Source organism: Hyperolius riggenbachi, chromosome 3 (assembly GCF_040937935.1).
Source record: "Hyperolius riggenbachi isolate aHypRig1 chromosome 3, aHypRig1.pri, whole genome shotgun sequence".
Taxonomy (NCBI): Eukaryota; Metazoa; Chordata; class Amphibia; order Anura; family Hyperoliidae; genus Hyperolius; species Hyperolius riggenbachi.
The window spans coordinates 259,363,457-259,377,924 of record NC_090648.1 but is presented as its reverse complement, the minus strand read 5'-3'; the positions used below and the strand labels follow the sequence as shown (position 1 = coordinate 259,377,924).

The 14,468-nt window shown below is 40.7% G+C and overlaps 1 protein-coding gene across 3 annotated transcripts in view; it reads right to left on the bottom strand.

Annotated features, from left to right (window-relative positions):
* Positions 1 to 14,468, bottom strand: part of GSAP (gamma-secretase activating protein) — a 137,142-nt gene that overhangs the window by 37,276 nt on the left and 85,398 nt on the right. For all 3 annotated transcript variants that reach the window (XM_068276214.1, XM_068276216.1, XM_068276215.1), the window contains 4 exons: positions 9,586 to 9,705; positions 7,951 to 8,009; positions 6,675 to 6,706; positions 1,111 to 1,169 (listed from right to left, as the gene is read on the bottom strand). In XM_068276214.1, the coding sequence (XP_068132315.1) occupies positions 1,111 to 1,169; positions 6,675 to 6,706; positions 7,951 to 8,009; positions 9,586 to 9,705 (270 nt within the window). The remainder of the gene's footprint in view (positions 1 to 1,110; positions 1,170 to 6,674; positions 6,707 to 7,950; positions 8,010 to 9,585; positions 9,706 to 14,468) is intronic.

The following is a 14,468-nucleotide window of genomic DNA, read 5'->3' as shown; positions in this document are numbered from 1 at the left end:
AAGGGGCCCATTAGGGATCCTCGTTCATTCATCTTATTCGATTTTTTTTGCTGCTATGCTGGTAAAGAACACCTCTATATTTGCACTGAATAGTATTAATCCTTCAAGGACAACTGTAGTGAGAAGAATATGGAGGCTGACATTTATTTCCTTTTAAACAATACTAGTTGCCTGGCTGTCCTGCTGATCATGTGTCTCTAGTACTTTTAGCCATAGACCTTGAACAGGTATATATGCAGATCAGAGGTTTCTGACTAGATTAGCTGCATGCTTGTTTCAGGCATGTGATCCAGACACTTCTGCAGCCAAAGAGATCAGCAGCATAACCAGGCTATTTAAAAAGAAATGCATATAGCAGTCTCCATATACATGGTGTCCTTTAAAATAAAATTCCATTTTCACTGTCAAACTTAAATTTAATCTGTCCCAGTCTCTGCCTAACAAATGCTACTACAAATTAGTTTTCCCCTTCAATTTGCACCTTGTTGAAAGTTTCCAGGCATGACAGTGAACCCAGATTGCTCCTCCATATAACAGCAGCAACTGTCCACAAACTCCCTTCACACTGCAGGAGTAATTAAAGGACAACTGTAGCGAGAGGGATGTGGAGGCTGTCATATTTATTTCCTTTTAAGCAATACCAATTGCCTGGCAGCCTTGCTGGTCTGTTTGGCTGCAGTAGTGTCTGAATAATACCAGAAACAAGCATGCAGCTAATCTTGTCAGATCTGAGAATGTCAAACACCTGATCTGCTGCATGCTTTTTCAGGGTCTATGACTAAATGTTTTAGAGGCAGAGGATCAGCAGGGATGCCAGGCAACTGGTATTGCTTAAAAGGAAATAAATATGTCAGCCTCCATATCCCTCTCGCTTCAGTTGTCCTTTACTATGATTAGATCTCTCAGACATAGGGGTGTAGGGGGAAGGATACATGGAGGGCCTTCAAGCAAAGATATAGAGGTACATTATGTAGCATGCTTGTGTATTAAATGTGAAACATTTTCATTGTAAACATTTTTGTAAAGTAAATACATAAAAATAAACATATGGATTTTCTTTTTTTTAAATTTCTTAAAAATTGCAATTTTTTTTTTTTACAGTCTACATACCAATCCTAATAGATCTTTTTGAAGGTAATCATCTTCCTGGATTAATGGAACTATTCTTTCTGGGAAAAAGAACATAAAGCAAATAGTATCATTCAGTTAGCGTGCCACTGTAATTAAGGCATATACAGTAAAAGGATAACTAATGTTTTGAAACCAAATACATTATTTAATTTTGGATAACATGGGAAGAAGTTAAAACCCCTTTTTCTTTTTTTATTGCTGTCCTGTGCCCAATCTAAAAATAGGGAAATATTGTTTAGAGTACAAGAGTGAAGCAAAATGTTTTCTAGAAAGGAGAAGAACAACACACTAGAGATGGACTTTATTAGGGTCATTTGCTGCCCTCAAGACTGCAGATTTTCAAATGAAATCCACAAGGCTTCATGGAAGTCCCAGGGGCAGGAAGTAAAGCCTGGTATACACACATCCAATTTTGATTGGTCAATTTTACCACTTCCATAGAGAATGAGCGCTTACCTACACAATCTGTTCATAGTATTCAAAATCTGTTGGCCCTTATACTACATGGAGGTGTTTAAATTGGCCAATCGATATTGGATGTGTATACTAGGCTTACAGTACACCTGAACCTCAATATGGAGGCTGACATATTTATTTAATTTTAAACAATACAGATTGCCTGGCTGTCCTGCGGATCCTCTGTCTCTAATACTCTTAGCCATAGATCCAGCAAGCATTCAGTTCAGATGAACTGACTGAAACCTGACTAGATAATCCACATGCTTGTTTCAGCTGTGTGATTCAGACACTACTGCAGCCAAATAAATCAGCAGGACGCCAGGCAACTGGTATTGTTTGAAAGGAGATAAATATGGCAGGCACCATATTACTCTCAATTCAGGTGTACTTTAACCCATTTGTGTTCCGTCGTTTTCACTTGAGAAATGTTCACCTCCGATTCATTAGCCTATAACTTTATCACTACTTATCACAATGAACTGATCTATATCTTGTTTTTTCCGCCACCAATTAGGCTTTCTTTGGGGGGTACATTTTGCTAAGAGCCACTTTACTGTAAATGCATTTTAACAGGAAGAATAAGAAAAAAAACAGAAAAAAAAACATTATTTCTCAGTTTTCAGTCATTATAGTTTTAAAATTATACATGCCTCCATAATTAAAACTCACGTATTGTATTTGCCCATATGTACCGGTTATTACACCGTTAAAATTATGTCCCTATCACAATGTATGGCAACAATGTTTTATTTGGAAATAAAGGTGCATTTTTTCCGTTTTGCATCTATCACCATTTACAAGTTTAAAATAAAAAAAATATAGAAATATTTCATCTTTACATCGATATTTAAAAAGTTCAGACCCTTCGGTAAATATTTACATTTTTTATTGTAATGGTTTTTTTTTATATTAAACATTTTATTTGGGTAGTTTTGGGAGGGTGGGATGTAAACAATTGGTTTATAATGTAAATGTGTGTTGATTTTTTTTTTTTTTTTTTTACTTTTAGTTGTAGTATTACTTTTTGGCCACAAGATGGCGGCCATGAGTTTGTTTACATGACGTCACTCTAAGCGTAACACGCTTAAAGAGACGCATGGGGGAGGTAACAGCCAGAAAAGGCGCAGCTTCCGAGAGAAGCTGTCGCTTTTTCAGCAGGGGAGAGTAATCAGTGATCGGGCACCATAGCCCGATTCACTGATTGCCTGGCTAACGAACCGCGGGCTGGGAGCACGCGTGCACGCGCGCGATCGGCCGCAGGATCGTTTATGGTTCCTGGACGTAGTTTCAACGTCCAGGAACTAAAACAGGTTAAGGAAATAGCTCAATGAGGTCACAGCTGACAAACAAAAGTTTGTATCCCATTTTCACATCTAAAGTTACTGTAAATGAAAATAAATAAAATCCTGGAATAGGCCTTAGAGGTTTGGGTAAACTAGCCTTGATCAATGCCTCTGTCTACACTTATCAAGACCTATTGATAATCAACCTTCTTCCCCCTGATTACTCTCTGGCTCAGACTGCTAACTACTAACAGGTTGTATGGTTGGCTGTATAATAGTGATAATGAACTCTAAAGTTGGCCACACACCATACAATTTTTAAAATATCTGTTCAATTTAAGAATTGCAATCAACTTTTCTGACTGATTGTAACATTTCTAAAAATATGACCAATGTACCACACAACTATGTTCAATTTTTCCCCAATTATGTTAAAAAATGATTGGAAACTGACAAAATTGCTAGGGTGTGTATATTAATAAATTGACAATCTAACACACACCATACAATCTTTAGAAAGTTTGAAGAAAAATATCTGGCATTCCGGATCGATAAAGAAAACGGTAAATCCGATCGAATGAAAAAGAAGCTTTCTATTTTTCGGGAGATACAATTGTTTTTATCGAATTGCCGTAAAAATCGGATCATTTTATTGTATCGTGTGTGGCCACCTTAAGGAATTCATTCAAAGTTATGTTTTATTGTATGTATTACTGCATGTGCTTCATTCTCGCTTCCTACAAATACCATGCTATCAACGTGTGTAGAAGGGGAAGTAACATGCATGTAGATTTTCTCAGCTGCAGGCTATGCCAGTCAGACGGGGAATGCTGCATAAGGAAGTTCGTAGCATGCTGCTAATTGATTGGTGGCTAGTGCCTTTGATTTAATATCTGCTACTTCCTCTGCTACTTCCTCTTCCAAGGTGAGCAGAGGTTTGCACATACACAATAGGTGAATTATCTTCTCAACCACAGGTGTGGTGTGTGCTTAAAAACTGAGGACTGTAAGCTGTACATAAACTCTCATACATGAAGTATGTCCCAGTAGAAAAACCTGTTCAGCCCTGCAGGATTTACAGTATCTGCACGCATCAGCAAGGTAATCACAGAAGCACAGTACAGTGCACACAGTAATACCTACTCGCATCCCTAGTATACCAGGAGAAAAGCTCCTTGGCAGGAACGGCACACTCTTAATTTATAAAAAAAAAAAAAAAAAAAAAAAAAAAAACTGTAAAAAACTGTAAAAAAAAAAGTGGCACAACAACTTTAACATTATAACAGCAAGGTTTGTAATTCACCTAGTGTAAAGTTCCCCAACCAGGTCCTCAAGGCCCACCAACAAGCTCATATTTTGTGGAAATCCACAGAGGTAGTTAACCCCTAGGCTGTTGCGGAGGTGTATAGGCGTTCCTTTAATGTCACATGTATACACCACGGACATATTCCTACTTCTGGACGTCTATAGGTGTTTTTGTATCCCCATATTCTTGTGCCTCAGACTTCTAAAAAAGGATTTGCAAAGTTTTGGCTCAGTGCAAACTTTCTACTTTACTTGAAATATGCAAAGAATTCTAGGTTGATACTGAATTATGTATGTACTGTTACTACATATCTATGTAGCTTGAAAATGGACCAAATGCTTTTACTGCTAGATTTTATTAGGCCAACTATACTGTAGATTTGCATAATTAGCATAATTCTGTATCATAATAATTAGCATCACTGTCAATCACCTCAAATTTGATCTCAATGACAATGCCTACTGACTAATTATTATTTTTATTATTATTATTTAGTATTTATATAGCGCCGACATATTACGCAGCGCTGTACAATGTATATATATATCTTGTCACTAACTGTCCCTCGAAGGAGCTCACAATCTAATCCCTACCATTGCCATATGTCGATATTATGTAGTGTAAGTACTGTAGTCTAGGGCCAATTTTATGGGGAGCCAATTAACTTATCCGTATGTTTTTGGAATGTGGGAGGAAACCGGAGTGCCCGGAGGAAACCCACGCAGACACGGAGAGAACATACAAACTGTTTGCAGATAGTGCCCTGGCTGGGATTCGAACCAGGGACCCAGCGCTGCAAGGCGAGAGAGCTAACCACTACGCCACCGTGCTGACTAATGTGGACTTTGGTACATGTAGATTTGGGCAAGACATTTAATAGACACAATTCAAACATATCAATCCAAAGAAGGATAGTCCAATCTTTATTGCAGCATTAGTGGACAACACAGTAAAATAGCTCACGCGTATCGGAGCAAAAACATGACTCTTTAGTCATAGCTATGTTTCTGCTCCAATCCGCGTGAGCTATTTTACTGTATTGTCCATTAATGCTGCAATAAAGATTAGACTTACTTCACCAGCGGAATTCTTTCTTTGGATTGATATGTTATGGCTTGCCGTTTTCTTGCTCCCGATGGTATGAAAATGTGGTGGTTGTAGCCACCCATTCTTGGTTAATATATACCCAATTCAAACATAGCTGGCCTGGCAGTAGTGTGTAGCTTTTCTTTAAAAAAAAATAAGCTAGCAGTTTAACCATTTATGCCTCCAGGACGTAGTACCTACGTCCAGGAGGCCACGTGCGTGTCCGCGCGCTCCCGCGGCCGAGCGCGCGTATGCACGCGCACTCCCGGCCGCGGATTCGGTAGCCCAGGAATCAATGTATCGGGCTATGGTGCCCGATCACTGATTCCTCTCCCCCGCTGAAAAAACGACAGCTTCTCTCGGAAGCTACGCTTTTTCTGAAGCTCTGTCCCTCTAGGCGTACATTGTACGCTTAGAGTGACGTCATGTAAACAAACTCAAAATTGCCATCTTGTGGCCAAAAAGTAAAACTACAAGTTAGAGTAGAAAAACATTACAATACACAAATATTTCCCCAAATAAAACACTATTCATATCCCACCCTCCCAAAAATGCCCACATAAAATGTTTAATAAAAAAAACCAAAAACATTACTATAAAAAAAAAAAACACAAATATTTACCTAAGGGTCTAAACTTTTTAAATATCTATGTAAAGATGAAATAGTTCTCTCTATTTTTTTTTTATAAGCTTGTAAATAGTGATGGATGCAAAACGGAAAAAATGCTCTGTTATTTCCAAATAAAATATTGTCGCGATACATTGTGATAGGGACGTAATTTAAACGGTGAAATAACCGTGAGATATGGGCAAATACAATACGTGGGTTTTAATTATGGAGGCATGTTTTATTTTAAAACTATAATGGCCGAAAACTGACAATGAATTTTTTCATTTTTTTTCTTATTCTTACTGTTAAAATGCATTTACAGTAAGGTAGCTCTTAGCAAAATGTACCCCCCAAAGAAAGCCTAATTGGTGGCGGAAAAAACAAGATATAGATCAGTTCATTGTGATAAGTAGTGATAAAGTTATAGGCTAATGAATGGGAGGTGAACATTGCTCGGATGCATAAAGTGAAAACGACTGAAGGCTGAACTGGTTAATCAGCTCTGCTGAAACACTGATTACCACACCTGTGAATGCTTGCTGTTTCCTGCAAATAGTGTACTGTTGATGGGCCTTGAGGACAGGGTTGGGGAACTCTGACCTAGTGTACATCCCCTGAAATCACTTTTTTTTTTCTTTCCAGCTCACTTGCAAGTTCTTTGCAATCAAGTCTGAAAACTATATAAACACTTGTAAATGTAGTCTGCAACATGCCACACTTGGCAATGCTCGTCGTAGCTACAAAAAAGATGTTGATCTTTTATAAACTCACAGTAGACACTGCTTATTTCATAGCTTACCACATCTTCTTGTATCCACGTTTATGAGAACTCTAAAGGAAAAAGACACATTTTGTGAATAAACCATTAGAAATATTCAAACAAATTTCTGAGTTATCATTTACCACTACAATAGATCATTATAATCAGCCTGTGAAAAAATGCAGGAAATTACCATTTTATTGGCCCATAAGACACACCTAGGTTTAGAGGAGAAAAACCAGGAAAAATATATAGTAAACCTGGTGCTTCCATAGTGCAGGGCATCTTGTGGATCTTCTCCCCCTAATTAGTATGTACCCCTTTTCTACCTTCGGAGTCCCACGTATTCTCCTCTGTCTCACACTTGTCTTCCTGTGTCCCCCTTGTGTCCGTCTGTGTCTTTACCTAAGGATTTCCAAAAAGCAGTAAACGGACACCAGAGAAGCCATTCTTTCCCCAGAGCAAACCCTTCAGTGAGGAGCGGCTCCGTGGTGCACTCTTCAGTGCCTGTCGCCAACTTGGAAGGGTGGGAAGGTCCCATGTTCTGCTTCTCCTTCCCAAAGTAGGCCTAAATTTAGCCTCTTTTCTCTGCCGAAGCTTGTGCTGAGGGAGGGATCCTCTTCTTCCACAACATATGCGGGAATAGGACTGGTAAGTCTCCTATGCCTAGCTAAAAGGCAATGGAATCGTTCAGTGATCCACAGCAGTGCTGTCTTATTTGGCCATAGAAAGCCACATCCACCCTGGCTGGCCAGCACCTTGCAGAGCTTAGTATGGATGATCAATAGAACAATAGTAGCAAGGAACAGATGCTCAGATTTTTATTTTCAGTTATACAGCTTTTTTTTTTTTTTTTTTTAATAACATTGCATCATTCTGTCATATATGCAATTTACAAACCACACTCAGTATTTTAAACTATGAAACAGGGCAGAGCTATTGACTCTGAACTTTCCTGCACTAAAACCTTATCTGAAGCTGCCCCTCACAGTTTCTTTCATGTATTCAGAAAACAGTACTGTAGCCGGCCCAAGTTGGGACGAAGAGTTCGGAGAAACTCTTTTGCATAGATAAGTGAAGTTAACTCTTCCTGTACTGGAAACAATATGAGACTCTTCTTTGCTACTAATGTTCTATTCCTTAGCTGTACTACACATACAATTCATTATATCATAAGTTTATTTTCACTTCAGATTCCCTTTTTTTTACTCAAACAAGGGCATAAAAATGATTACGGTTTTATATTACAAGTTTGAATTTAAACTGCAACAACAAAGTCGCATTACAGATAATAAACAGTCAGTAACAAGCTTACTTCTTTGCATTTTCAAGTATATTTCGCTGATAAACAGAACTCCTCTTCTCCTTTGTATCCTGTGTCAAATGGTCGATACAAAAAAAATTAAAGTGTACAGTTAAAATTTAAAGGACCACTACAATATAAATGTTGACATTCTGCTATCCCCACAATCACTTGTGGAATAGCTGCAGAATACATTCTTTAACTATACTCTGGGTCAAAAAATTGCTCAGAACTACAACTTTTGATATCTGATAGCTCATCGCTTGTCAGAAGAGATGCTGACAAGGATCCCAGTTTTCACTTGGTCTCTTTTAGTAGCAGACAAGAGGTCTAGCTGTCATTACATAGTTATTTTAAATGCTCACATCCTAAGGCTGAGCTCCTGCACAGTGTATGGTCATGTCTGGTAATTCAACAATACAGGAAGTCAGTAGTAAAGTTAATGAACGTTAACCTACTCCTATGTGCATCTATGTAATTTAAGAGCTGTACGTTAGGCACTGTAGAGGAATCTCTAACTAATAAACATAAAATACGCCTGACCATAATACTACCTTGTTTCAAGGGAAGCAGGAAATTTGGGCACCTGCTAACAAGGGAAGGAGGGAAAACCTGTACCCTTTTCTTGCCTATAATTACATGGGGCCCCTATGGTGGTGCCTAAAAATGTTTATTTTTCTTCTATACTGTGGTGGAAGGGTTAAGGCTAGGTGTGGAGGGTAGTGGCGGCAGGGTTGGTTAAGGTTAGGTGTGTGAGTATGGGGAGGGTGGTGGTGGTGGTTAAGGTCAGGCATCGGTAGTGGGAGGGTTTAATGTGAGAATAGGCTTAGGTTTAGCTCTATAGTAAAAAATTGGTATATTAGTAAAATATTGGTATTTAATGCAGATCAGGGTTTTTCGACTGAAGTCTGTCTGGATTAGCGACATGAATGTGATTCAAGCAATAATACAGCCAAAGAGATCAGCATGACCAAAGCAGGCAATCTGGGTGCCGCCTTAAACCGCAATGTTTCGGGAGTGAGTAGGGGAAGGACTAGTGTTAGAAGAAGGTAGAGGGAGAGTTATTGTTATACATTTCCCAGTGCCCCTTTCCCATGTATGCCAGCAGGACTGCCAGGCAACCGGCATTGTTTACTGTATTACTACTTATTAATTGTACAATTTTTTTCTTCATGGCACAGTATCTAAGGGGGGGGCATGAAACCTCTCAGTTTTGAGGCTAAATAAAAGGCCCATACACGCGTCGGATTTTCCCGAACGACTGGTCGTTTGAATGTCCCGTCGTTCAGTCGTCCGCACGCCAAATCGGGCTTGTGTACAGTCTGTCGTTCGGGTGACCCGAACGACGGACTGTACACACGCCCGAATTGGCGTGCGGACGACTGAACAACGGGACGTTCAAACGACCCGTTGTTCGGGAAAATCCGACGCGTGTATGGGCCTTAAGCTAGTTTATTTAGTGCTGCAATGGTGTAATGGGCAGCATTTTGAATGCTGCACTCCATTCCAGAGTTAACACAAAACAGACATTTCTCACATCAGGGATCTAGAGAATGTCACAGTTTGTTGAGAAGTAATTTACTGATCTGAAGACACATTTATCATACAACAGTACACTACTAGACATCTTATTACAGAGATTCTTACCAGCTCTGAAAGGAGATCATACCAGTCCCTCCTCTGCATGTATGTAAACCGCTGCTGAGCATGTTTCATATATTCCAGTTCAGATTGAAACTTTTCCCAAAAGCCTTTAAATGTTCCAATCTGTCAAAAGATCAAAGTAATGTGATGCCACAAATCTTCAATGAAGTTAGAACGACAAGATTGAAACAGGTTTACCCAAGTTGAAGGTTAAAACTAATATGATAGTTTACACACTGGGTAAGTGGTATGTGCATATAAAAACGGCACGTTAAAAAACGCCCAGATATAGCCATTATTAAATTAATCATGTAGTAAAATGGTTGCCAGGAAACGTCGTTAAAAAATTGTAAACCTCTAAAAAACCTGTAACCTCTATTTTTGGGTTTAGCAAAATGGGCAGCAGGAAAAGTGATAAAATATTGGTTAATCTACCAATATTCTACAACTTCATTCGTATAGTTAAATATTGGTAATATTTACTGATATTTTACTACAACCTAACTACTCCCTACTCTCACAGAGAAACCCTCTCCTCTCCTGGTAGAGCCAAACCTCCACTATCCCTCAATGTAACATCCCCCTGTAGGACAACTAACCTTAACACCCCCTCCCCCCCACCTCAGTGGGCTCCTAACCTTGACCTCCCTCATGCTAGCAAAAATCCTTAACTCTTCTGGTGGACAATTAACCTTACCCCCCCCCCCTTTACCCCCGCTGTGGACAACCTTAAAGTGAACCAGAGACTAAGCACTCTCATGTATTTTACCATATATATCAGTGGGAACTGTGGGAGTCTGTACTCTCTGATGTCGTTTCAAGCCCAAGCCTGCCACCTTCTGGCTCTGCTATAATAGCTCCACTCGAATGATTCCTGAGCCAAGCCAGACTGAATGCTCAGTCGGGATTTTATCAGGGCTGTTAAGAAGCAGGCTGAGCAGTGAAGGATGAAAGAGAGAGCAGGGTAGGTGTTTTCTCTAATGTTTCCACTGATATATATGGTAAAATACATGAGGGTGCTTCATCTCTGGTTCACTTTAACCCCTTATCCTAATAACGTTTGAACATGATGAAAACAAAGGTTGTATGAAATATACCATATCTGGCAGACACTAATGTCTGTATATTTGTTTGCATTATATACAGTGGTTTGCATAAGTATTCGGCCCCCTTCAAGTTTTCCACATTTTGTCATATTACTGCCACAAACATGAATCAATTTTATTGGAATTCCACATGAAAGACCAACACAAAGTGCTGTACACATGAGAAGTGGAATGAAAGCCATACATGATTCCAAACATTTTTTACAAATAACTGCAAAGTGGTGTGTGCATAATTATTCGGCCCCCTTTGATCTGAGTGCAGTCAGTTGCCTATAGAAATTTCCTGATGAGTGCTAATGACTAAATAGAGTGCACCTGTGTGTAATCTAATGTCCGTACAAATACAGCTGCTCTGTGAGGGCCTCTAAGGTTGTCTAAGAGAATATTGGGAGCAACAACACCGTGAAGTCCAAAGAACACACAAGGCAGGTCAGGGATCAAGTTATTGAGAGATTTAACCTCCTGGGGGATACAATTATATCGCCCAGGAGGTGGCGCAGCACTATTTTTAAAAAATTTTTATTTTCTAAATCATGTAGCGAGCCCAGGGCTCGCTACATGATAGCCGCCGTGCAGCGGCATCCCTCCACCCCCTCCGATCGCCTCCGGCAAACAAAGAAAACAGGAAATCCCGTTCAGAACGGGATTTCCTGTTTGGCTTCCCCCGTCGCCATGGCGACGATCGGGATGACGTCATCGACGTCGTGACGTCAGAGGGAGTCCCGATCCACCCCTCAGAGCTGCCTGGCACTGATTGGCCAGGCTGCGCACGGGGTCTTGGGGGGGGGGGGGGAGCGGCGCGGCACGGCGGGTAGCGGCGAATCAGCGCGGAGCGGCGGCGATCGGTATATATACGCAGCTAGCAAAGTGCTAGCTGCGTGCAAAAAAAAAAAATTATGCAAATCGGCCCACCAGGGCCTGAGAAATCCTCTGTGGCGGCTTACCCCGAGCTCAGCTCGGGATTATCCCCCAGAGGGTTAAAGCAGGCTTAGGCTACAAAAAGATTTCCAAAGCCTTGAACATTCCACAGAGCACTGTTCAAGCGATCATTCAGAAATGGAAGGAGTATGGCACAACTGTAAACCTACCAAGACAAGGCCATCCACCTAAACTCACTGGCCGAACAAGGAGAGCGCTGATCAGAAATGCAGTCAAGAGGCCCATGGTGACTCTGGACGAGCTGCAGAGATCTACAGCTCAGGTGGGAGATTCTGTCCATAGGACAACTATTAGTCATGCACTGTACAAAGTTGGCCTTGGAAGAGTGGCAAGAAGAAAGGCATTGTTAACAGAAAGCATAAGAAATCCCGTTTGCAGTTTGCCACAAGCCATGTGGGGGACACAGCAACCATGTGGAAGAAGGTGCTCTGGTCAGATGAGACCAAAACGGAACTTTTTGGCCAAAATGCAAAACGCTAGGTGTGGCAGAAAACGAACACTGCACATCACTCTGAACACACCATCCCCACTGTCAAATATGGTGGTGGCAGCATCATGCTCGGGGGGGGGGGGGGGGGGGGAGGGGGTGCATCTCTTCAGCAGGGACAGGGAAGCTGGTCAGAGTTGATGGGAAGATGGATGGAGCCAAACACAGGGCAAACTTGGAAGAAAACCTCTTGGAGACTGCAAAAGACTTGAGACTGGGGCGGAGGTTCATCTTCCAGCAGGACAATGACCCTAAACATAAAGCCAGGGCAACAATGGAATGGTTTAAAACAAAACCTATGTGTTAGAATGGCCCAGTCAAAGTCCAGATCTAAATCCAATCGAGAATCTGTGGCAAGATCTGAAAACTGCTGTTCACATATGCTGTCCATCTAATCTGACTGAGCTGGAGCTGTTTTGCAAAGAAGAATGGGCAAGGATTTCAGTCTCTAGATGTGCAAAGCTGGTAGAGACATACCCTAAAAGACTGGCAGCTGTAATTGCAGCAAAAGGTGGTTCTACAAAGTATTGACTCAGGAGGCCGAATAATTACGCACACCCCACTTTGCAGTTATTTATTTGTAAAAAATGTTTGGAATGATGTATGATTTTCGATCCACTTCTCACATGTACACCACTTTGTGTTGGTCTTTCACATGGAATTCCAATAAAATTCATGTATGTTTGTGGCAGTAATGTGACAAAATGTGGAAAACTTCAAGGGGGGCGAATACTTATGCAACCCACTGTAGATGAGCATACTATTGTTTGCATGTTACCCTTAGTTCAGAATTTAAAAAAAGTTGACCGTTGAGGAGTCAAAACTTAAAATTAAAAGTACTTTTTTGAGAGAAAGTGTAGGTCAATCCTTTAGAAACAATAATTTGTAACAGAAGGGTCATAATGCATATGATTATTTATAACTGGTTATAAAAAGCCATATAGTTTATTTAGAATTGAAGGTTAATGAAAATAAAGTGATTTTTATATTAACGTGATGCCCATATTAAAAGCGATATAGTGTTTTCATATTTATGTGGTGCCCTTTTTATACTACAGTTAGCGCCAATAGAGAAAATGTTTGTATTGATATGAATGGGGCGCCCTTTTTAATAGGCAGCATTATTACACGACACTGTAAGTGGTGTTGCAGAGGCTGCAATTGCAAAGATGTTCGTGCTCCAGGAAGCACAGTCTTCACTCAACATTACTAACACAGTGAGCAGAGAATAGTGCAATGTAGGCACCTGAATGCAACAACAAAAGCATTCGCTTTGAAAAACTGAAGTCACTGTTCTTCAGACAGCAATGCCTAACAAGCAGCAGTCAGGCAGTGGGGACATTGCCACAAAGCAGGCAATTGTTCACTGATCGCCTGGGTGAATATGTGAAATGTATTGAAGGATAACTCAGGTGCTTGAAGCATTAGTTTGCTTTGCAATTCAAGTGGGCCTAAATCGATTCAGTACTGAAGTATCTTGAAGTACAACCATGCTGTGTCATCTGCTTTTGACATTCTTGCTCCAGTACGCATCAAACGGTCTACACCGCTTCACCATGCATGGTGGTTTGATAGCTCATTAAAAAGACCTAAAGAAAGAAGTGCGCAGACTAGAAAGAAAACGGTGCAAATCTCATTCTTCGTAAGATAAAACACACCCTTGTCTCTCACCTGGGTAGTTATCAAAATGCGATCACCAAGAAAAAATCCTCCTACCTATCATAGGAGATCGCAAAGGCCGCCAACAGGCCAGCCCAATTATTCTGCACAGTTGATAGCCTCTGTAACCCTTCCTGTCAAAATCCTAGCATAAATCACTCAAAGGAGCTACGTGAGAAATTTGCTTGCTACTTTTCTGACAAAGTGTCCTCTATACGATCTCTCATACAGTCCACAACACCTAAGACTTATTCAACACCTGTTAATAGCTGCAAGAACAACCTAGCACACTGGACTGACTTCAGAGGCATTAGTGAGGAAGAGATCTCAGATATCCTCCGTCACCTCCGCCAGACAACCTGCGACCTGGACCCTGAATCAACTAAGCACATGCTGAAATGCCCTGACCTGTTAGGACCAGCATCTCACAAAATAGTCAATTGCTCTCTACAAGCAGGGAGGTTTCCTACCTCTCTAAAAGAAGGAATCATCAAGCCCCTTTTTAAAAAACTGTCCATGGATCCAGATGCAATGAGCAGCTACAGACCTGTCTCCAACATCCCCTTCTTAGGTAAAGTTATTGAAAAGGCTGTCTACCTGCAACTAGAAGCCATGCTCTCAGCAAACATCCTGGAACCTCTACCTCTACAATCTTGCTTTAAGAAACACCACAGCTGTGAAACAACCCTCATCCA